The sequence below is a fragment of the Rhinolophus sinicus genome, linkage group LG07, assembly GCF_036562045.2.
Source record: "Rhinolophus sinicus isolate RSC01 linkage group LG07, ASM3656204v1, whole genome shotgun sequence".
Classification (NCBI taxonomy): Eukaryota; Metazoa; Chordata; class Mammalia; order Chiroptera; family Rhinolophidae; genus Rhinolophus; species Rhinolophus sinicus.
The window spans coordinates 34573452-34599231 of record NC_133757.1 but is presented as its reverse complement, the minus strand read 5'-3'; the positions used below and the strand labels follow the sequence as shown (position 1 = coordinate 34599231).

Genomic DNA, 25780 nt, shown 5'->3' with positions numbered 1-25780 from the left:
TTTCAGGTCCACTTGGGACACCTCATTATTCAGAATGCAAGTGTGCTCTTAGCAACTAATGGACTATGTTAAGAGGAAACAAGGAACCGGCCTGATACACTGAATTTATAAAAATTGATAAATTCATAATAATTTAAAAAACAGAGAGAGCAAAAAATAAAATGAAAGACCCTCATTTGTCACAAAGTAACCAAGGCACCTATTACTTCCTCTGGAAATTGATAATTGATGGGAAAGAATAAAAAGCATTCATCCTGCTTGTCTTGAATGAATAGAATGAGTAAACAGTTTATCAGATTGTTAAATTAATGATGCAGTGTTTTTAGAGAATAATTCCAGTTAACAGACACTGAAAAATGACTGGAATGGGATAATGACCATGTTAAAGCCTAATGAGATAGTTCATTCAGGCAATGATCATTATTGGTATTAAAACATTTAACAAAAGGTTGAGAGCAAACTTTACAATGAAAGGATTAGGCTGTCACTTTCTAATCTGTTCCAACTTCAAGTAGCTGAAAGTGAAACAACCAAGCACTCACCATTTGCTTTCTGTTACAATGGAATATTGAAGCACACTGAACTGCCTACATTTTCTTGCCACAAAAAGTTCAGTGTGCATCTAATGAATTCTTCAGGTTTCATGACACTTTATAAGAAATACAGACGATAGAGACAAGGTAGATGACACCAGAAACAAAAGGACCTGTACCGAAACAACTGACTCAGTTTCTTCAGCAACCTAGCAGGGTGATTGAGGCGGCTCTTCTAGATTAACGGAGACTTAACATGCAATGCATAAGATTTGTTTTGTTGCCAAGTTAAACAAGTCAGCCATAAAACAGTATTTGAGAACACTGAGGACAATTGAATAATGACTAGATATTCAATTGAATAATGACTAGATATTCATTCTATTAGGAGCAATACTGATACTGTGGTTATTTTGAAAAGAGCCCTTAGTCTTAGAAGATACGTATGAAAGTTGTATTTAGAGGGAATGATATGATGTCAGCAATTTGTTTAAAATATCTCAATAAAAGAATTTGTAACAAGAATTAGATGAAGTGATTGTGGCAAAAGATTGATAACTGTTGAATCTGAGTGATGTTTATAAGGAGGAGACTTAACTGCTCTACCTTCTGTGATTGAAAATTTGCCTGATAATAAGTTCGAAAAAATGTATCTTAGGGAAATATGAACCTGAATGATTAGAGATCTGAAATGTCACAAAAGGGTTGCAGACATTTGGTAGCCACTGTGAACCCCGTTCTAATCATTTACAAATTGTGTGACTCTGGGATTCATCCTGCGAGGCTTCAGTTTCCTTATCTGTAAAATCAGGTACAAATAATAATATGTGCCTCATTGTCAGGATTAAATGAGATAATTCTTACAAAGCTTGACACATAATAAGTGCTCAACAAATGTTAGCCATAATTGTCATTAATCATCACAATATTTATAATTATTACAAATATGAATAGAACAGGATTATATTTACACATTTCAACATTTAATAAAGTACTTTCAAATCCATTTGTTTAACCCATTAATAATAATGTACTTTGTTTTAATAGAATACATTTAAATTTTCTGGATTCTTTGGAATTTGAGTTATTTTAATTACCTCAGCAATTTAATTAACTGGTGTTTATTTTATAAAAGGTATATTGACAAATTATTACTTTTCAAAGAAGTAAAAAGATGTACTGTATACTAATAATGCTTTTTTTTTTTAATAGTTTAGATACATTAGTTTTTGCCGATCTTCTGGTCCTCACTATCATTAATATTCACTATAGCAAAACTAATTTGGACTATTTGAACTTTCTGGTTGTTGAGATTTTTGATGATTAGGGGCTTATACTATATTTTATAGCAAATAGGTACTATTTATATCTCTAATAATTGCAGAGGTAAACCTGCATGGATAATCTGTGGTGATTACAGGATTACTAAAGCTTTCAGATTCTGAAAAGACAGATAAAGCATATAAATAAAATTACTCATTATTAAAGAGGTGATTTTAAAAAGCTGACAGCAGTCCCCAATGGCAGGATAAGTTTATTTTTTGCTTTGTTGTATCTGTAAACAGAATCCAAATATTACAGCCGGTTTAGGCTCACTCTTTTGAAATGGAATGAAGGTTTGCGATCAACTAATTTGATAACCAGCAAGTGGGAATAAATCCACTAGAACCTGAGAGGTCTGGGGTAAATGTGTGAAACTCTTGGTCTTATTCAGCCTCCCCAGGCCTCCTCATTCACAAATATATACCTACAGGAAGAGGGAAAGAGCTGCAAAATATGACGGAAGTTTTAAACTTAATCAAAAATTTCTCAGCAACCACATCTTATAATACTAAAGATGACAGAATCCACAGATATTTGCAAACAAATCTACATGAGCTAAATCCTCCCTTGGCTTAAAAATCCTCCCTTGGGTTGAATTATTCCTATAATTTTCCTTTATACAGAAAAATGTTTTGATAAAAATAGATAAAAATGCTTAGACTGATACAGATGCCTCTTCCAAGTGTTCGTACAGCATTCCATATTTCCCCTCATTAAATAACTACCATCAACGGTATTGTTGATGCATTTATTAAATGTTAAATTTCTCAAGAGGACAGAACATATCCTGTTTTGTATTCTCTTTGCCTAGCATATGCCTGGTGTATTTGAACTGAATAAAATGTTGACTTAATTCTTCGCAATAATGATATACTAACCATCCTCTGGACATGGCAATGACACTAGCATCACTAGATTACATGTGCTTTGTGTATTGAAAGATGTGTGCCTTTTCCCTCTCACTTTCCTGTATTGCCCTCCTTAGATTCAACTGCACATATTTTCAGGCATCTAATTAACCACAGGGTGGGGAATGTAATCTGTAGCCATAAGGTAAATCTAACTATTGAACACACACAACAAAAACCACCTATTTTTTAAAAAGTAAATTGAAATTATGATGAATAGTACAACTGAATAGGATGGAGGCATTTATACTGATATATTAATTTCCAAACTTATTTTTGCTACAATCACATTAAGAAATATATTTTTTTTCATACCCATTCCATGCACATGCACATATGGAAAACACTCACAAATCAATACTGCTACATACGATGCACTCTTAAATAACAAAAATGCTGGTCATAATCCATTATATAAACTTCACAACCCCGTAGTGGTGTGTAGCCCAGTTTGAAAAGTACCCTAAAGGTTTATTCTTTTATACTAATCCCAGAGGTCTACTGTTTTAACTTATTTTCCTTGGTTTTGTTTGTTTGTTTGTTTGTTTGTTTGTTTTAATAATCCCAGATGCTATGCATTCCCATTCCTTGCTAACTTTCTTGTCTTGTGCAGAAATTTCAAGATTCTCTGCATTTCAAATGTTCACTTTCTGCATCTTAGGATGTACAGATGATAACACCTTTGGACTGACATGGTTGTCTCTAATTGTTTTTGGCTATTTCTTAAAACAGGAGAGTCAAACTGACCAGTGTTTGGCTCTTGGAAGCCCTTGGGGAATAGTAATCATGTCAACTGGAAGCAGAATGGCAATATAGCATTGTGTTGGCAGAATCTATTGTTTGTGATTACCACAATTTGATAGAATTTAAAGAATGCCATGCCCTTTATTTATAAAAGTTAATGAAACCATGTCGACAGAACTTGTAATGTAAAAATGCTACCATTTGGAGAGACTGTCAAGTTTGTGACTTCTAGTTCTCAAAAGCACCTCTATTTTTGCCTGCAGCACATTCATTCTCTTTTGTTGTGCATTCAATTTCACAATATACAGTTGTATTATATTACCAATGTAATATCAGTCTTCTATAATAGACATTTGTTTTACCTAAAATCTGTTTTTGTGTTTTCTATCTTAATACAATGCCATGTTTTACTACTACAAACCAAAAGGTTATATGAGTAGAAAGAAAATTCATTGTATTATACACAAAGTAATTACATTTGAGATTATTATAGTGACTTAGCATCTAATGCAAAAAGAATCAGGCAGCAATGTTCAGAACAAACTGAGATATAATGTTTTCCCAGCTTCAGCCAATCTAACGCCTTCAAACAATAACAAAGTGTTAGCTTCCTTGTGAAACAGACTCTCCCAGTGAATTCTCCCAACATAATAAAAATTCTGTTTCTTTGAAGGAGTAAATATGATTCTTTAAAAATCTTGAGTGTTAGGCAGAATCCTCAGAAATCTTAATTGAATGTGGGAAGATCATTTTGTGTTAATTTGGTTGTATTTTAACATTGGAATTAACCAAATATTGGCAAACCCCGCCCTTCTGGAGCTTAAAGCCTTGTCTGATGCCAATATGATATTTACATTACACCTAAACTTTTCTTCTGGAAGTGAAACTGTATGAACGTAAGCCCATTTCCAACTTTTAATAAAATTCTGTATCCGATATAGAATTTCAATATTATATATGTTTATAAAATATATAATAATACCTGGATATAATTTTAGTGTTCCCCCACCCCAATAATTTTAGGTTTTTTTTGTCTGTTTGTTTTTTTTGTCTTCTATTTGTATCAGTTGTTCTCAACAAGGGTTGATTTGGTCTCCCTCCTACACCCCAACAAATATTTGGCAATGTCTAAAGGTATTTTTGATGGTCATGACTTGAGGTGGGGTATGTTACTGGCACCTAGTAGTGTGATATAATGGAAAATACATATTTTATCTTTGTCTAGATATCCTGGCACACACCTCCTAAAACCCCTGGAATCACTGGAGTGATAAGTGTGTCTTTGGCATGCTAACGAGATGGCTGGTGGCTGGGTGTCCCTAGATAACTTCCAGATCGGGCAGGTCATGATAGCAAGGTGTGACTAGAAGGTTAGAACGCTTAGCCATACCTCTTCAGCCTCTGGAGAGGGGTGAGCTCCTGGAGGTTGAATTCAATCACCAACGACCAATGAGTTCATCAATTCTGCCTACATAATGAAATCTCCATAAAACCCTCTAAACAATGGAGTTAGGAGAGCTTTGGGGTGGTGAATAGATCAAGGTGCTGGGAAAGAGAGGGCTTGGGAGTCTGTGCCCAACCACCCATATCTTGCCCTATGCAGTTCTTTGATTTGACCATCCCTGAGTTGTATCCTTTGTAATAAACCATTAATGGTAAGTAAACTGTTTTCCTGAGTTTTGTGAGCCAACCTAGAAATTTATAGAACCTGAAAAAGTGATTGTGGAAACCCCTGATTTATAACCATTTGGTCAGAAACAGAGGTGACAACCTGGGACTTGTGGCTGGTGTCTGAAGTGGGGGCAGTCTTGTGGGACTGAACACTTACCCTGTTCTAATTCCAGGTAGTTGGTTTCAGAATTACACTGAATTGTGGGACATTCAGTGAGCAACCGAGAGTTGGAGAACTGGTTATTAGTGTGGGAAAAAATGCCACTCATTTGGCATCAAAAGTGTTGCAAGTAAACAGCTCAGAATCAGATAAAGACCAGTGATATAATCAGCATCCTGTGAGACTCAAGACAGCCAACCACAACCAACAATTATCCAAAGGGTCATTAATGCTGAGGTTGAAAAACTCTTATTTAATTGTATGTATAGATGTGTAACATTTCTAAGATTATAAAAAACAGCAAAAGGGTAGGCTCACAAAATAAGGTTATGAATAAATTGATCTAAGTATAAGGTTTATAAAACTATTAAAATTACAGAGTAGAAACTATACTTAAACACTGGCAAATCTAGAAGGAAATTCAAAATTAAATAATGTAGCATGGTATCTAACAATAGCAGCTTAATTCTTAAGTACTTGTAGTAACGACAGCATCAGAAACTACTTATTAAAAAAAAATCATAGGTTGAACCATATGAAATTGTCATTCTAGTAGGCTAAAAATGGTCAAATATTGACATTTTCATGTGGTCAACTCTAATAAAATGAATGTCTTATTAACTATTTTATTTTTATTTACTTGAGTAGTAATACCATTCAAAAGCAAAACATTAACAAAGTGTTTTGTTAACAAAAGTATTACAGGTGCATTTAAATAACAATGTAGATAAAAAGGAACTTACATAAAGCAGATACAATGATGTAAGACGTATCTGTTTTTGAACATTATTTAGTTGTTGGGAATATGTTGTGCTTTTTAGAGAAAGAAGTACTTTTGTTTAACTTTTATGATTTCTTATTGTGGCTCATGAACATAACAAACAGTTGAAAAATATGAGCTAGAAAAACATATCCTGTATAATGCAATTATTGTATCTTTGGTTTTTAAAAACTGAGGTATGGAAATCACCTTTCGGTAATTAAATGTTTCTCTTCTACTCCTGTTTCCTTGCATTCCCTACTTGCTCCCCTATAGGCATCGGTATGTGAAGTTACTATTCTCATCCTCATTTCCATTCAGCAGAGAATATTAATCAATATGTATGTCAATAGCTTTCCAAAGTAGAGGGATTATATACTCTCCTCATTCATGCGATCATTCAAAAAAGCACCATCTGTTATTTGGTCTGTTTATAAAAGTGTCATCTTGTCAATGGCATTTTTTATTTCAAGGCAAATTTTTGGAGCCCATTTGAAATAAAGAATGATTATATACTCTAAAGCATATTATTGATTATTAATTTAATTGTTCAATTAATATAATAAAATTTAGAGGCTTGAGAGGAAAAACCATGAGCCTCATCCAAAAGAGTGTTCAAAATTAATCTGTTTACTAGCATGGTGAGCAAAGGACCTTAATTTTGGAGAATAACTCCTTGAACAAAATTATTTTCAGTAAAATATGTGTTTTACTCAATTATGGTATTTTGATAAGCCATTTTTACTAGTACAATAAGCATGCCACACTTTAAAAATGCAGGGCCATTTAAAACAAACAAACAAATCTGATAGGGTATTATTTATCGACCCAATGAGTCATATTTCCCAATTCCTTCAACTGAAAATGGTCTTAAATTCATCATTTTAGGAAGTTGCTTCATCCTCTTTTTGAGGCTATTAGGATTATTACTATTCAATATGCTCAATTACTAATGTATCCAGATTGCCTAAAATGTTTGAACAGTTTCTGAATACTAGAGTAATAGCGTTTGTCTCATATCTTTGCATGTCGGATATGTATGTACTAGGAAATAGGTTGGTTGCTTTAAGTAATTAATAGTTTATAAAGCTGACCAATGTCAAATATTTGGAATTTATGCAATTTATGTATTGGAGGAAGCTGGTGTGTCACACACAAATAGCTGTAACAGCCATGTCTCACTTCTATGATATCTCATCTTCTTCAAATAACGATTTAAAGATGTAAATTAACATGGTATATTGTTTATTGTATCAAACAATTTATGTTGCTGTTGTAATTCATTATTTAAAAATAATGTCTTTCTACAAGTATTCATGGGGGAAATATTGGTACAGCATTTCCAGTTTCAAAGGTACGCTCTTGTTTTCTAATGGCTCTTTATTGAATGATAGCCTGGCTTATTATCATATCTAAATGTCACATTGGCAAGAGAAAATTGTATGTTTAATGATGAAATGAAAATTGCTCTGTTTCTAAAGGCTAATTTAATGACTATGAGTTATCAAAATGTACTCCAAGCAAATTGAATGACTTTTGATTTAAATATTTTGAATAATGTAAGCACTAACAGCAATACGTTCAGATTCTAAGAGGAAAGAAATATAACTTAGTGACTTCTGTTAAAATACAGGCCCACAAATTATTCCATCATCCTTTAGAGTCTGTTTTCTATTGACAACCGCAAAGGTGTCTTCATTATACATTTAGAAAACAGCATAGGTGAAAACTTTGTTTAGAGAAAAGGAAGTTATGGTTCTAACAGAATGGCTTGTTAACTTCCACATTCTAAGCATTTAGCTAGAAAGGAGTTCAAGATTATGATGCTTACAGATCAGGAGACAGGTCCTGTGATGCTAGGCTCTATACCTTGTGCTGAAGGTCACATAGAGACATCAGTGTCAGTGCTGTGACTAAGGCCCAGGTCTCTGAAACCCAAGGTATTATTCCTCTTGCTGTGTGAACATGGTCTTGCCAGCATGGAGCATTAGCTTTGCTTGTTGTCACTAGATTTAACAGTTTTCTTTCTAGAATTGCCCAACCTTATATGTAAAGTGGGACTAGAATTATGCTATCTTCGCTCCAGTGAGAGAGAGTGCATTCATTCAAAACGAAAAGGTGTTTTAGCCATATATTGTTATTTCTCAATTACAACTGCTGAGAACACAAAGCGAACTACTATTAATATTACTACATATTATTCTTTTCTCGTTTTAAAAAAATGTATCATATTACAACAGGCTCTAGGATGCCAGCATACCAAAAAGACACATGCAATTGACTTGCTCTCTTTTCCATGACAGTTTGGGGCTCTGGAAAGGCTGACCTAATTGCCATCTGGGACCAAATTAACCTTAGGATTTAAAGCACTCTTGATGTTTGGAAAGTAATTTCCAATTGTTGTTATCTTTTAGGACAACGGTGGAAGGGAATCATCTTCCCTTTCAGAAGAAAGAGAGTCAGCAATCAAATGTCTTGTCGACAACCACCAAGCGAATCAGCAACACTAGAATTTTCAATTATCTTTAGTCCTCTGCTCTGTCAACTAGAAAAGGTTGCAAGCAAGGACATACTGGGATTCACCTTTATAAAGTCTTGCTACCTAGGGAATCTTAAAGATAAGCACTGCAGAGAAGAAATTCGCAAATGGCCTTTGAGAGTTTTAAAGTTTTTAATAAAACAGAAAAAATACTTCTATCCAAAGCCAAGCAGTTTTATCCTGAAAATCATTTTTTTTTTTTTTTTTTTTTGTAAGAGAGCCACCAAATCAGCCTCTCTGCACTTAAAGGAGAAATTTACTTTGATGTCCTGTAGTCACAAATCACACTGCAGTATTAATCTGTTAGCATTGGTAGCCGAACTGTTCTATACCTCTTCCCAACCTGCTTACATGTACTGTAATTTGAAAAGCAAACAGCTCTTGCACAGCTGTAAGCCAACTTATTAGTTCAGGGCCAAGTGCTACAAAATTTTCAAGTACCCTACACTTTGTCCTGAAATAAAATAAAATAAAACCATTTTAATGGCCCAAAGAATGGTACAGTCTTCTGACTCCTAAACACTGGTAGTGGTCAGCAAATTGTAAGTCTGTTTTGAGGGTGATTTCAAATGCCATTCTCCATGTTCTTTCTATTTAATAGGCATATAGTTCCCGTTTTGGAACAGGGTATTGCTCAATGAATTTTTTTCCATAGGGGGAAAAAGAATTTTCCAGGCTCATTTCCCCAAGAATTGTTTAGATCAAGACCAAGTTGGTTTAAATAAATTGTTGATAAGATTGTGGGAATACTAAGATCTTTCTTCTAAAATGCCTGGCAGGAAAACACCAATAAGAAAGGCCAAAATTTCAAAGTCGGGGTGTTCAAAAGAGCAACCTCATGTGCATTTGATTGTGCATTTAAAATCTTGTGTTTTTGATGCTAGACAATCCTGGGGCATTTGGGAAGATGTTACCAAACAATGCAGATTGTTGTTCTGATTTGCATAGCTTCATGTGTTTTTGAGATGCATTTGATGAGTGGATTTTCAAAGGCTTGAGCAATGTCAGCAGTTCCCTCTGCGTGCCAAAGAGCACAAAGCAGCCGTCCTGTAAAACGCAGAGTGAGCAACCAAAGGGTTGTCTCTGCTAATGAAATGTAATGAGAGAACATCTTTCACTGCTGTCACATTGTGTCAAACAACAAGGCTCACACCAAAAGTAATGCTGAAAATATCAGACAGACTAAAATGTTCCTTTGCAAATGAACTTGTAAACAGAAGGGGAGCTTTTTAAGTCAATGAGGACTCATTACAGAATTAGAATTGAATATTTTTATTTGGATTTAATCTTAAGGCCCATGTACAAGCAATATTCTCTGTTGTTCTTGCCAAGGTACAGGGTAAGTAATCATGGAACTTCATTGTTTAGCAGCAATAAGTCACAGTCAACCCTCATGCCTCCGATGTTCCTGTGTATCACACTTTTCTCGTGCACTGATGATATGGACCCTGCTTTGCATACTAGCCTTATTTCTGGCTCCCTACTATACTGGGGGTGCCAAAAACTGTATTTACATGACTTGTATTCATCTTTTGTTATTGGTATATATTAAGTATTACAATTTTAATACAGTGTTTTCCTTTCTTAAAATGTGTATACTTTTTATAGTTTCATCTTTCGTGCTTACCTTTAATATTTCTTTCTGTATTAGGTGAATCTATTGGGAAAGTCAATTTGGAGGGGATAAGGCAGACAATAAGTGAATATGGTGGGGCACAGTGAAGAGGGTGTGGCAGGACAAAAGAGTAATTTCAAGGTGAGTCTACAAGTCTTTAGCCAATTTGTCCCTCCTTGCTCAGTGTTCCTCTTTCCTCTTTGTGCCCAGAGGGAGACTTATTTATCTCTGGGAGAAAAGGAGCTTATATACAAATTCATGCTATGATGTTAGGGAAAAAAAAATTCTCCTCTTAGGAGAATCTTTAATTTTACCGCCTGTTTACAGGGAGGACTATATTTAAACCTCAAGGAATATTACCTAATGTAAGAAGGAAAAGCGAAAACCTTAACTAAGAAATCACATCACAGAGTGGTATAAACCTTACCCATGGAGATGATCTGTCATTCCCTTTAAAGAAGTCTGCATTTGTCTACAAAAGTTAAAAGGACCCAAGACCCACTTGCCTAGTCTAAAGCTCTCTCAGCCTTATATTTTCTTTCTCTGCTGGATTTTATATGCCTACTTCTCTCTCGATATTGAAGATCCATAAATTTCCATTACATATTTCTGACTATTTTACTTGAAATTTCTTATAATTTTGTGTAAGCTCACTGACTCTTACTTCTTCAAATTAGATTCAATTTCAGTACATGTTAGTGGACTCAGTGTCTATCATTCTACCCTAAGATGAAAATGAACCAGTGGTTTAATCCAACTGGCATTCGTTACCTAACACAACAGAACTCTTAATAATGCACCATATCATTGTCTCCTCCCCCATTCTTGACATACAGCTTTTGTCTTCTGTGATGTATCCGAATGTTCTTCTATCTCTTATCTCTCCTTTTAGTGTGTGTGCGTGCGTGTGTGTGTGTGCATGTGTGTGTGTGTGCATTTGTATGAAATCCTTTCCCTTCCCCCGATTTTTAAATGCTAAAGCTCCTCAAGAATCAATCCTCTGTGCCATGTTCCTCTTATTCTCTACTTTCTATCTTATCCACATTTTTAATGACCATCTAAACCCTCATTATTCTCAAATGAATACCACCCTCTTCTCTGAGCTCCACACCTGCCTGACCATGTCTCAAAGGCACCTCTTATTTAACCTGAGCAAAAGTCAATTCATGACCACCCCACTCTTGAAACCTGGCAGGCAACCATGCAATCTTTCCCTATTTTAGTGAATGCCGTTCCCTCTCTCTGATATCGAGGACCCTTGATCCTTGCATCATCCTTGACCTTTCTTCCCTTCGTCAGCAATATCTATTGGCTTAAGAATACCTGTTGGCTTTGCCAACTAACTATTTCTCAAATGTTTTTCTCTACTCACACTGCCCTCATTCCAGTCCTGTCTACTATCAGATTTTACCTGATTATTTACATGCTTTCACGTTTCACTCCACCAATCACAGAGGAAAGAGTGTTCAGTTATATTAGGTTGGTGCAAACGTAATTGCAGTTTAAAAGGTTAAAAAAAATTTGCAAAAACCACAATTATTTTTGCACCAACCTAATAATATAAACCAACTCATCTCATTTGCAAGCTTACAAGCCTGAAGTGGTTTTCCTAAATCTTTAACATCTATTTGATCTCTGTCTTTGGATTCTAAGTCCCAGCCATATTTGTATTTGGGTTCCTTGTAATGTTTCCTACGTTGGGGACTTTGCACATGCTGTTTCTCTGTCTAGAATGTTCTCTGTACTGTCTTGCCCAGCTAATGCTAACTAATTCTTGCCTAGCCAGTACCATCTAATTCTTCAAAATTTAGCTCAAATCTAGCTACAGTATTACTTCCTCAGGGAAGCCTTACCAGATGATTAATGTGTGTCTCTCTGCCATTGGACCATATGTCACCTTAAAGGCAAAGGGCAGGTCTATTTTACTCATTCTTTATATGTAGCATTTGTAGTCACATAGAAAATATTTGTTTGATAAATGAATACATATGATGAAGTGAATGAACATGGGTAATGCTGGTACATGAGGGGCTATAGAGTCACACTGTAGGGAGTTTTTAAATTGATATTTATAAGTGATGCTGTAGATTTAAAAAACATGATGGTGGTCATTTAGAGGTTCACATAAATTTTGCCAAAAGAAAGAGTTCCTCGTGGAGAACCATATTGAGAATAACCAACTTTGGTCATAGTAAATACATTTACAAATCTATATTTATATAGCTGTCAGAGCTGCCCAACTGAAGGGCTTAGATATGGATCCCTTTAGCCTTTGGAGCAGCAGCATACAGCCTCGGGCAGATAAGCCACTTGGTGCAATATGCTGTAGCCATTTTCTATGAGTGTCATGACAAAATGGTTTGGAAAGTGCTTCTAGATGAGACCAATTTGAAACTGTTTTTTTGTTCTTTGGTGCTGTTTTGTTTTGTTTTTAAAGAAGTGATTGAGAGCTTCAAAAGCACTGAATTGAATCAACAAGGCTATAACATGAAACAGTCTAAAATACTAGATGTCTATTCACTGTGTTATCAGTCCACCAGCAAAATGGCATGAAGGAAGTGTATACAATAGTATTTACACATATTTATAATATTATGGATGCTAAATGGAAAAAAGCAAATAAAGTTATAAAGTTATAAATGTACTATAATTGTAAAATATAAGCATAGTTAATAGCACTTGTACTAGATTAGTTTAGACTGTGATTTTTAAAATATATTTCACTGTTATTTCTGTTAAAGTGAAAACACACATTTTAATAAAAATAAACATTAGTATAAATAAAATATTGAGTGTTGCTTTATTCCCCCCTCAGTATGACTATAATCTAAGAATGCAGGTGTGGTATGTGTAAATCACCTTATTAAAGTGCAACATTTATATAAAATATATTTATGATCAAGCATTATAATTAACAAGCTAATTTGAAATAAATATACTTTTTTTTTTTTTTTTTTTTAGAGAAAAAGCTGTTTTGCTTATAACTGCTGAGTATAGTATTCAGCAATTAAGACATCAACGATAGCATAACTTGAACTACTCTTCTGGGTATTTACCCTCCAAAATTGAAAACACTTACTCATAAAGATATATGTACACTTATGTTCATTTCACCATTATTCACATAGCCAAGGCATGGAAACAACCTACGTGTCCTTCAACCAATGGTTGGATAAAGAAGATGTGGCACATATATACAATGGAATACTACTCAGTTATTTGAAAAAAATGAAATACTGCCGTTTGCAACAACATGGATGAATCTTGAGAGTATCACGTTAAGTGAAATGAGTCAGATGCAAAAGGACAAGAACCATACAATTTCACTCATATGTGGGATATAAAACAGAAAGCAACAAACAAACAAATAAAGTCTTATACACAGACAATAGTATGGTGGTTACCAGAAGGGAAAGGGTGGTGGGGGAGGATGAAGAGGGTAAAGGGGGTGAACTATATGGTGAGAAAAGAAGACTAGACTTTGGGTGATGAGTACACAATGCAATATACAGATGATGTACTATAAAATTGTACACCTAAAACATATAATTTTATTAACTAATGTTACCCCAATAAATTCATAAAAAAAGTTTTATTTAAGAACTAGATCGTCACCCCAATAAATTTAAAAAAAAGAAACAGATTGTATTCATATATCAAAAATATCTGGAGTGAAATAAAACATTTACTTTTTCTATTTGATAATTCTGGATAGCGATGTTTTTTTTACAAGACAAGGTGTAAATATGGGGATAGGTCTCTCTACCCAAAACAGTGATATAGTGCAATAAATATTATAACTTGTTCTTAGAACTAAATGGTGAACATAATCATTGAGCTACACATCAGTCTCCCCACTAAACTATAAAATCCTTAGTATTAGAAAATAGTTTTCTATTTGGAATGCGCATTCTAAAACACAATGCCTGACTCAGCATAAGTAAATTTCTAAATGTTTATTAAATGAAGGAGTACATATTCTCAAGGGAAAATAATGTGATCCTTTCATGACATATGCTACTTTCTGCTTTAAATAAGGTATAATGATTCTTATTTGATCTCATGATGTCTCTTCTAATGTTTTATGATTATAACTTCATTTTTCTTTAAAAAGAGAAGCCCTTAGTGGATAATTAGCAGCAATCAAGAGAAGCTTCAACATGCCATAAAGGTAAAGTTTCTGTCAAGAATAATTTTCTCTGTAGAAAATATATTTCGTGAGACAGGTTGAGGACACAAATCCTGCAGTAGAGACATTTTGAGAACCATTTCCCCGGGTTATTTATCTAAGCCAATCTTCATGGATCAGCTACCCGGCCAAAAAGCTTGGTATGTTTTTTTCTAAACGGGATTGATCTGTACAGTTTTTGGACTCATGCTGCCACTGAAGCCTGATTATGCTAATGACATAATTGTTTGTCTGGAATGAGTTCCTAAACATCTTGACTAAGTTGATCTTTACAATCAGTCCTTTTTTTTTTTTTCTCTCTCTCTCTTTTTACCCAAATAGGCATAGTCAGTGAGACAATAACCACAAAAATTTCACATGGATTAATAATATGATCATTTTAGTTGGGTTTTAAGAAATACTAATCTTGCCTTTAGTGAATTTTACAAAATCAAGAAGACCTTGCAAAAATAAACCTTGCGTAGGGGAGCCAAAGCAATACTCAGTTCTAAATGGTACAGATTTTACAATCTATACAGAAATTTAGAGGTATTAATATAATTATACAGGGACTTTGGAGCAATTACAGGATTGTCCTAATCCCTGCAATTATGGCAAAACTTGTAAATTCTTAAAATACAAAATGAAGGCACAATGTACTTCAGGGGAAGAAATCCAACAATGCTAACCCAAACAGATGTTTAAACTTGTTAGTTCAACTAAAAAGCTTTCCCCTGGGGAATAATTCACAATGTATCTTCTCTGAGTGATAGGATATCTGATTATAAAGATGCTGTCAACTTCAGGAATCTTCAGATATTCATTTAGAAAGCTATAAAATTCCAGCACTGTAAAAGGCATAATACCTCCTCCAGCATGTATGTATGATGTGTGTATGTATGTACATACGTATTTATTTATTTATTTATTTATTTATTTATTTATTTATTTGGCTATTTTGAGGAAGAAAGGTTATATTATCAGTCTCTCTAGAATTTGGATCAATGGCTTTAGATTTTTTTCATCAAGCTATTCCCATTTTCTAAATAATTATCAATATTAAGGAATGTGGGTTACGCATTCATTTGGATTTAGTATTAATCCAACAGAAAATTCAAACTAATATCACTTTTTAAAATTCAAGGATAAATATACAATGGCTAATTTATAATCCTGTCAAATGTATGGTTCAAATAGCAATATTTTGAACTACTTATATGTAGGTAGTCATTTCATTGCCCTTCTTTGTTTTTTTTAATCAAAATCAAACTTCCTTTTAACTAAATGCTACTATGTTTATAAAAATTATATTTATGGATATTTTCCAACTAGGTTTAATTTTATGATATGCTACTAAAGTGAGAGTAGTTTGCCTACATAAGATTAAAGAATTCTTGCACAGACAAAATTATTTTTAAATAGCACATATGCAATAATTTTACCTATAAATCTAACCATATATCGAATGTATTGGTTATATTTGCAGTGAATACTTCTGCCAACAATATCATCCACTTTTATATCCCTTTATAATCGAGAAAGTATTTTTACATATTGCCATCAATTAAATCACAAAAATACCATTTTAAAGGTAGAGTAATGAGATTGAGACAGAGGTGTTAAGTCTTGACCAATGTCACTTGGTTGGGAATGACAGAGCCAGAGGCAGAATCCGAGGCTTCCAGCCTTTGGTCAAGGTCATATTTTTCATACTGACCAATTCTCTGCCAATGTGAAGAATCGTTGCCACACCTGTCTTCTAATTGTCTGACTCTGAATTTCAGTGAATTTGTTTTCTTACTATCTTTAGTTGAAACATGTAAAAGTGAACCCATAATTAACGAGATGCAGACACAGTTATAATTACAAAACCAATAGTACACTGAGAAAGATATAACTAATTCACAATCACTTCCCCATCACTGATCAATGTTAAGCCTGTGATTGGCCTCAACGTTGGTTAGAAGAAATAAGAGTCATACAAAAACTTTTATTAGTGAATCTGTCTAAGTTAAACAGGGAAATAGAAATAAATCAAAAAATACTTTAGTTTAAAAAACTTAGGCTTTTTATTTGACTTTTTCTAGTACTAGACCAAAATTTTAATCTCAGGTAAAAAAAAACAACACACACACACACACAAAACTATGTGTGTGTGTGTGTGTGTGTGTGTGTGTGTGTGTATATATATATATATATTCAGGTTACTATAATACCAACCAAATTCCACCCCTAAAGTATTTCCTGATATTTTTTTTAAATTTAATCCTTCAGGTATCCTGTATCAAACAATATATTATTTTCACTTAATTTATCTCATTGAGAGAAAGAGGGGAGGATTCTACACATTACATTTATTTTATTAAGAAACTTTAAAAATTTTGCAGAGAAAGCCATTCTCAAATTATTTCAAATCTTTTTCAAAAAAAGATAAAGCTTTTTTTAAAGCAAATTATTCTAGTAGAGAAATTTGTACTTTGTTACATAAAAATGATAATTAATAAGATATGTACTATCTCATAGCATTCTGATATGTCAGTTCTGTTATCAAAGTTCAATGCAAAACAATGATATAGTCACACAGGTAAATATCTCCAGCCCTATAACTTTTCATGCAATTTTACTATTTCATACAATTTTATACAATATCACAAACAACTATTGAACACAACCATGATTCATTCACAAAGTATTTCCAGTGGGAGAAATAATGTGTTTACATTCAATTGTTTATATTGGATTTTAAACTAACCATTTTCCTTGTTGAGATAATCTTCCAAATAAAAGTAAGGATACTATGTAATACTTACCTTGAATAGTTTGCTTCCTTTTTCCCTTAAGTAATCAGATTCTTCCCATCAGAGTGTTGGACTTAGTTGAGTCCCACAAAATATCTGATCTTATTTCTATTCAAAATCATTTCTCTTTAACCAAGATTAAGGCCAAAGGAAAAAAATGTCACTTACTTTGCTTTAGCTTCTGCATCCTCATATGCTTTATTAGAAACATCATCCAATCCTCCAATCAAATGCTTGAAAGAGCTGTTAGAGGAAAAACACAGTGAATAGGTTAAATCCTCGATGAAGTTATAATAATGACAACCTAGTCAATGATACATTGAAACAATCTAAAAGGATCTAAATAAAAAAATCAAACTCTTAATCTAGATATATTATTAAGAAATACATCAGGCAATGACATGAACTCTCTGAGAGCGGGGTCCTCTTCAGTCGTGTTCACTTCGGTAGTTCCCACCACCTAGAACTATATCTGACAAAAGCAGATATTCAATGAATTGGGTGGAAAAAAGTCTATGGCACACTAACTAATACACATCACAAAGTTAATGAGTTGGTTGTAATAGTGAAATAACAAGAGCTACTAATTATGGAATGCCTACTGTATAACAGGTATTATTCTTTTAATTCTTATGAACATATATTAATTCTAATTCTCAAACAAACTGTAAATGATAAGCATCATTATTTCCACCTCACAAAATAGTAAAACAACCTTCAAAAGAAGGCAGAATAAAATTATAGAAAAACCAACTTATTTTGGAGGAGTGAAGAAACTGACTTTAGCATCAACCAGGAAGAGTAATGTAACCACTTAAACCCAAATTATCTGATATTTTACTATATACCTAGAACTATGTTCAGACCTACTTTATACAGTGCAGTCTCAATTATTATGTATCCATAAAATATAAAGTCAGGACAAAAATGAGCACACCCACAAACACACAGGAATCACTCTTGAAAATTATTGAATGCAATTAACTCTTACACACACTCCATTTTGGCAACTACTGAACTAGAAAGAATGAAGAAACAAAAAGAAAGTCTACGTTCAAAAATCCAAGTGTTCCCATAATAACCCGAGTCCTCACTTATATGGTTTTTATATGCCTGACACTGTTCTATGAACTTTACATGTAGTAACAAATACTTTAATAGTTACGATGATAGTTTTATCTCCACTTTATAGACGAGGACAGTAAGGAATGAGAAGTTAAGAAACTACCATAAAGTCATACAGCCAAAATATTTGAAGACTGATATGGAAAGAGGTGATCATTCTCTTTCATACTCTTAAAACCTATACTGCAACTCCTGCCCAATCTCTATGTCTTGAAGATAACTATCAAATCTCTAGTAATATTTGAGATGTGTGTAGAGAATTTTAAAGTACTGAAAGAGATGGAGGGGGTATTGACTTTGGGTGGTGAACACACATGCAATATACAGATGCTGCAGTATAGAATTACACACTTAAAACTTATACAATTTTACTAACCAATAACCCAATAAGTTTAATAAAATTTAAAAAAAGAAATAACATTTTATTTTAAACCTCTGTTATCTTAATACATGCAAATGGCTTTGTGTGCTGTGAGTTTTAAACAACAAAATATGCACACTCAGGTCCTGGAACATAGCAGGATGCTTGCTGATTTAAATTTAAATGGTGCTTAATCACTTTCATATAAACTTTTTTTAAAAAACCTATAAAGAGGAACTAGACACTTTGCTTAGGGCTAACAGGAGTTAGTGTTGGATTATATATGTTATATATGGGGGTGGAAGGATGAATGGAAGAGAACACTCTAGAACAGGGGTCTGCAACCCTTCTGTAAAGGGCCAGATAGTATGGGGTAGCTATTATTTCAGGCCCATGGGTAATGATCTCACCTGGGGACAGGGTAATTAATGCTGGGCAAAATACACTAAGTATTTCTAATACAAAAACAAAATGACTGGAGAGAAGACCAAGGAATCAAGAATCCTGTTCTAGAGTGTAAAGTCTTCTGTAATGAATTTTGCTAATGAATGCCAAATGAATGAATGCTGAATGAATGAGCAATAGGTAGCAGTCCTTATAAAATTTTCAAAAATATATAACTAATGATAAAATAAATGATAAATATAATCTCCATGGTTGAAAATAATGTTCAAGTATGATTTTTGTCATTGTTCTTTATATGGTAAATTCCCCATCTTTCCATAGAATATCTTGGCCATTACTTGGAAAAAGTCTGCTTTTAGAGAAACTTCTGAAGGCGAGATGGGTTTGTTTTGTAAAATAAAATATAATATTTATTTTATTATGAAAAAATTGATAATACCTTATTTTCTGTTTTTATAGATAATACAAAGTTTAAGCACAGAGAGTTAATGCTACTTGTCCAAAATGACTGCAATTTGGCAGCAAATCCCCAATTACAATTCATTTTCCTTTATACCCATTGCTGTCCTTTATAATACTTAGATATGTTTAATACAACCAAATCCAAAACATTGTGAAAAGGCACTGACAGAGAAGAAATAAAGAGCAACGACCATTAAAACTTAGTTTTGCAAATACATTCAAATATATTCAGAGATTGTGTTCTTAGCCATTTAAAACTCAGTTATTTTGAAAGTTCAAATAGTTTTTAAAAAATTCCTCTCTTCCTCCTGGTGTCTATTTGAGCTAAAGACACCTTAAGCAGAATAGTATGTGTGTATTATCAAAGAACTACAGAGTAAACTGATGACAAATTTGATAAGGAAGAAGACTTTTTTAACTTAAAAAAACTTATTCATCCTATTAGTCTCAGTTAAAACTATGCAGATCACTTTTCAAAAATACAGTTTGAGATTTCTATTAGCAAATAAACAAATGGAAAAGCCTACATCTGGTGAAGCTCTACAGAGTTTTAAAAGTAGAAACCATCTAATCACAGCAAAGAGTTTAAAAGTAAGTTGAGAGAGATTGGGGGAAAAAAACACATTTTAAACCTGCTGTTTATATCTATTTTTATTAAATGTTTTCATATCAAATGATAAGTATCATATTTTAAAAGAATGAACAAAGGAAATATTTGAAGTATTAATTTTTCATATGAGCCTTCATAAGTGTCCTTGGTATACAATATAAATTTTCTGTGTGGTACTAATGATCCAATATTATTTTTTTTACTACTGGATAAACAATAAAGGAAATGATGTGCATTTACAAAAGGCCCCTATCTTGATATGATATAAAATTATTTTTGAAGTAATTTCCTCCTAATTGAAGAAAACACTTTTCATTTAAAATGTAATCGATTTTTTATTATGGAAAATTTTTAAAAATTGAGAGAAGAAATGAAGAAATCAATCCTAGTTTTCTAACCATGAACAACTACTGGGAACACCTTTATGTATTTCTTTTTACTTTTTCTGCATAGCTTTATTGTTGTTGTTTATAGAGTTGTAATCATAAAGTAGCTTTATGATTTAATATCTTGATTTTTAACTTAATATTATAGTGTGAGTGTATACTTTAATTTCAAAAACTCTATGAGCTCTATTTTCACAGCCAAATAACAGGTCATGATATGTAGGCACGTCGTGGAATATCTACTTATCCATCTAGACATACAGACACCAACACACATACGGTACTCACACACACACATATACAGATGAAGAAGGGGGTCTGTCAACTATGTATAAAAGCAATTACATCTGTACTCTCAATTACAGAGTAAACATATGGAATTTCTTTCTGAAGCAAAAATATCCAGGACTATCATCTTGTCTTTGGAATTGGAACCATAAGTCCTTTGTAAATAATCTTTATTTAGAAAGCAATCCTGGCCAAATAGCATGTTTGAAACATGGAATAAATGCATCCTGCTAATATTCTAAGTCTCCTCAAACATGATAAGTCAACCATTATACATAACTAGAAGTTTAAAAACATGTGGAATTTTCAAGCCATATTAGTAAGTCCCAAATGTCGGTCTCTGTCTGTGTATCCTTGCACTGATCAATGAATAATTTAATACACCTTAATAAGCATAACTGATGGCATTACAGAATGTGTCACTCCTGATGCAAGTATGAGCTAATTAGTGTTTCATTTTCCTCTCTCACAGCTACTCTGTAGGAACACCTGCCCTCTGTGTGCACTTTCATCAAACAGATATTTGGAAAAGTATTACGATATGTATTAGATGCCTTTTTAAATATTTACTCAGGTCCTATGACATTTAATGACTACTACAGGAGAAGATATTTGTTGTTCTATTTGGAGAGGGAGTATAATAAAATGTTTTGAAAACTGTAACAACTGCATTAGCAGAAACTATAAAACATTCATCAGTCTTAACAAATATAGGAGACTATAGAAAAATCATTAAATTCTCCTTTTAAGCAAACTCAATTCATGAATGAGTTATATTGTGGCACTGTGATATAAAACATCCAACTTCACATATACTCTAGGCATAATTTCAGAATAAATGAGGAAGACATTGATGAGCAAAATATTTTAGCATAGGGCATTTCAATAGCAAACCTTATTGCATGTACACTAAATATGAAGAACTTTCCTGTTACTTTTCCTGGGGTATGACATCCAATTTTAAGAAGTCTCGAAATAATTTTTTTAAGGAAGTGGATAAGCTGTTATTAGTTGAGTACATAGTGTTAGAAAGAGAGCAATGAAAATTCCTTTTACGTTTAATGCTAGTAGTTTAAACATACTTGCAAAGGAAGGGGTAGAAGACAAAGGAAAGAGGGAGGAAGGGAGGAAGGAAAGAAGGATAAATGGAGAAAAGAGGAAGGAAGGAAGGAAGGAAGGAAGGAAGGAAGGAAGGAAGGAAGGAAGGAAGGAAGGAAGGAAGGAAGGAAGGACAGAAGGGAAAGGGGGAAAGAGGGGAGAAATGAGATGAGCTTTTCACATTAAGAACGTCATTTATAAAAAATTTTATTAAAAAATAATAGTTAAAAGGCTGTGTTTCTCATTCTAGGAATTTGTCTGTTTTAGAACATTATAGTGATAGTAACTCAGTGGGTAATAATTTCATTTTCTAAGATATTTTCATTATTAAGCCAAAATATCCTTTGAAAGGAACTGATTACTCAGTGGTATGTCTAAAAAGTGTATAATTTTGTTGTTCGGTTGTGATATTATGAGACTTCATCTAGAGAGAAATGGACTACTATTTATTAGAAAAGTTCCTAAAAACATAACAGCATTTATATTTCACTTTACTATTTACAAAGCACTTTTTTATTCATATATCACGTATGTATTCAATAACATATATTAGTCAATTTAGTTGTCATGATTTTCTATCCTCTATTCCATTATACTGTTTAGGAATTTTGCATAAAAACGTTTAAAATAGAAACTTTACAGATTCAAAATAGGATGTGAGAAAATCTCAAAGTTTATATATAACAGTTTTCTTCTTGACTATATCCTTGATTATATCCATTAAAATGGTAATCTATTCTTAACAGTTAAAGATTATAAGTTAATATAAGTCAAGAGTAAAATCTGAAACCAGAAACTACTGCAAATACTTCAACAGTGCTAAGCAAAATATTTGTCAAGCATTATCTGAACTCTTGACAAAGTTGTCTTAATTTGACAGGTGTAGATAATTATACACCATTAGACTTTCTTAACATGAATCTTGACTAAATCTTTTAAAATACATTTATTAAAAGAAAATAGAAAGATAATGTCCAAAATGAGTTGGGACCTAAGATTTTAGTGGAATTCTTCATTATTTTGGTACTTTTAATCAACAAAATCTGTTCATTCAATTTGTGGCTTCAGGTAAAGGCTTTTGTGTTTCTTATTTTTTGTTTGCTTGTTTTATTTATAACTAGAACAGTCGTAATTATCAAAGGTTTATGCTATCAAGTACCAAATTAATATATATTTCTTCAGAGGGAAAACGAACCCTAAATACAATAGAACCAACCAACATCCATATTTTTTCAACCATCCATCCATCCATCCATCATCCATTCATCCATGTATTTATGTAATGCCTACTATCTATAAGGAATGATTCAAGGTACTATGGGTTATGCAAAGAGAATAAGAAATACCCTTAAGGAATTAATAGCCTTATATTAGAGATTTTAAATTAGAAATAATTATAAGACAAGGTGGAAGGTGAACAGTCATTGAGTGCTTATCCGAAGGAAGGCTTTAGCATCTATAAAAAGAATGACATCTCTCAAAATTGTATATGATAACATTTTTGGAGAAAGCAATGACACTTTTATGAACAAATAGTTTTCTTATCAGTGCTTCTTGTTTTGTTTTTTGCACATATGTTTATAATTGCAAGAGAATATTACACATACCAAAGTGTTAGACATTTTTTTGTCTCTGTCTTCCCTTTCTAACAATAAGGCCACATCTATCATATGCATTATTCACTAGGGAAATTTGATTAAAATAATACACATTTAACTTAAATAAATTTTTTATTATATTTATATGCTTTAAAAGAATCAAAATTTTAAAATAGTGATCCAAATTGGCCTAGTAACCAAAGAAATCAAAAGTTAATCATTGATTTCAGGAACTCTCACATTTTATTCACTGTGATTTTTGAAAAACAAAAATCAGTATAGTGTCAATTAACTAAGTTTTCATGTCTAATATGTCTATATTATTAGTCTTCTCCAGGGCAGAGTCCTTTAGAGTTGATTAGGCTTATTATATTAGGCAAATAACATGATCTGATTTTGAATTTTTTACTTTTTTTCTGATCCCAATGGTAATACATTGAAGTTTTGGAAGATACTAAAACCTCCAAGGAATAAAAAGATTACTTGTAATTCCACAGCCCAGAGCTAAACATTAATATTTTGGCACATATTCTTATAGACATTTTTCAGTGTTATTTCAAAGTTGGAACTGTATTGTTTCAGTGCTTATTTTACTTTAGGTTATGTTTGTGCTTCTACAAGACCAATTTAATAGTTAAATGAAGGCAAAAACATCCAGTGTAGGACATGCTTGATTATGTAGAAACATCCTATATGGATTGACTAAATTTCTCAATTTTATTTATTTGCTTATCTAATAATTTTATTGTTAAAGCATTTGTAACAATTCTGGCTTGCGGTTTTATTTTTTAATCATTTTTTACTTTTAATCTTTAACTGTTAAGAATACATTACATCTTAATAATTTAATAAGAGATAAACTCTATCTTAAAATACATATTTTTACATCAAAATACGTCTTTTCCCCAAAAAACCATTTTGAATTTTTAAATATTCTATCTTAAATAGTTAGATACAAGATTCCTATTTTCACCCTTACCTAACCATGATTTAATACAAAAATCTTTTGTAGCTAATACTACTCAAAAATGAACCATCTGCCAACGGATTTAAGTAGAGAAGTTTAGGAACTTTTATAGCATTTGACATTGCTGAGATATCCAAGGGCCAGATCAGTGGACTCATATTTTTGAACATGGTATAGACCTATTATTGTCAAACTCATGAGGTGAGAAACATTTGGTACAAACTGGATACAAATCATACACAGGGGGGAAACATTAAACATTATGTGATGTTTTAAGATCAGTTTGCTAATTGTAATGCAGAGTGTACAAACTCCAGAATCTATTATTTTAGAGAAAGACAATTTAAATTTAAACCATAACTTTACAGGATATATTGATAAAACTGACTATGATTTAATGAGGATTAATAAAAATAGAACATCACTTGTTCAATTTGGGGTAAAAAATAAAAATGAATATCATGAATGTGTTGAAATTGTATTAAAAGTCAGTTTTTCCATTTCTGACAAGGCAACTTTTTGAGTCTGGTTTCTCTACTCTGTGCATATTTAGCAAATCACGAAACAGTTAGATACACATTATTCCCTGCAAGTGGCATTTCCATCAATCTGATCTAAATCAAAAAAGTTAACAAGCAAGAAATAGTATATTTGGCACAGTAAGAATAAATATATTGACAGACACACTGTTCTTTAAAAATGTACCTATTGCTGTTAGGACATAGAGTTATTTCACTCATAAATTTTGGTTTTCTTATGACTACAAAATAAGTGTAAAAGCCATTCTCTTTCTTATTGTTTATATGCATACTTTCAATGACAATGTGATCGACTTTTGTAATTCTTTATCCCCTTTTATGTCTGTTCTAGTATTTTTGTTGACATACAATTTTATGTACATTTAATTCAGTAGTTTTTTAATGTGAGCATTCATTGGTATGCCTTTCTTCATACTATTTTTCTAGTAATCCATTTGTATTTTATGAAAGCATTTGTCTATGATAGACTGGAAATTAAAACAAAACTCGTCCTGAGCACAGATCCTTGGAGAAGCATTGTCCTAAATGACTCATATCTCTCCCACCCTCTCTTACATATGTGCCGGTTTCTGAATTCCACATGACATTGAGTGGTTGCCTTTTCAGAGTACTTATCATGCTGAATTGTGAGTTCTGGAATTGGTAGTTTTTTGGTCAGTCAGTCTTCTTCACTAGACACTGAACTCTTTAATGTCCAGGTTTTTCTGACTGTATACCATAGA

At 32.7% G+C, this 25780-nt stretch overlaps 1 protein-coding gene across 4 annotated transcripts in view; it reads right to left on the bottom strand.

Annotated features, from left to right (window-relative positions):
- Positions 1–25780, bottom strand: part of PRKG1 (protein kinase cGMP-dependent 1) — a 1130349-nt gene that overhangs the window by 84195 nt on the left and 1020374 nt on the right. For all 4 annotated transcript variants that reach the window (XM_019738600.2, XM_019738591.2, XM_019738608.2 and 1 more), the window contains one exon: positions 17388–17462. In XM_019738600.2, the coding sequence (XP_019594159.1) occupies positions 17388–17462 (75 nt within the window). The remainder of the gene's footprint in view (positions 1–17387; positions 17463–25780) is intronic.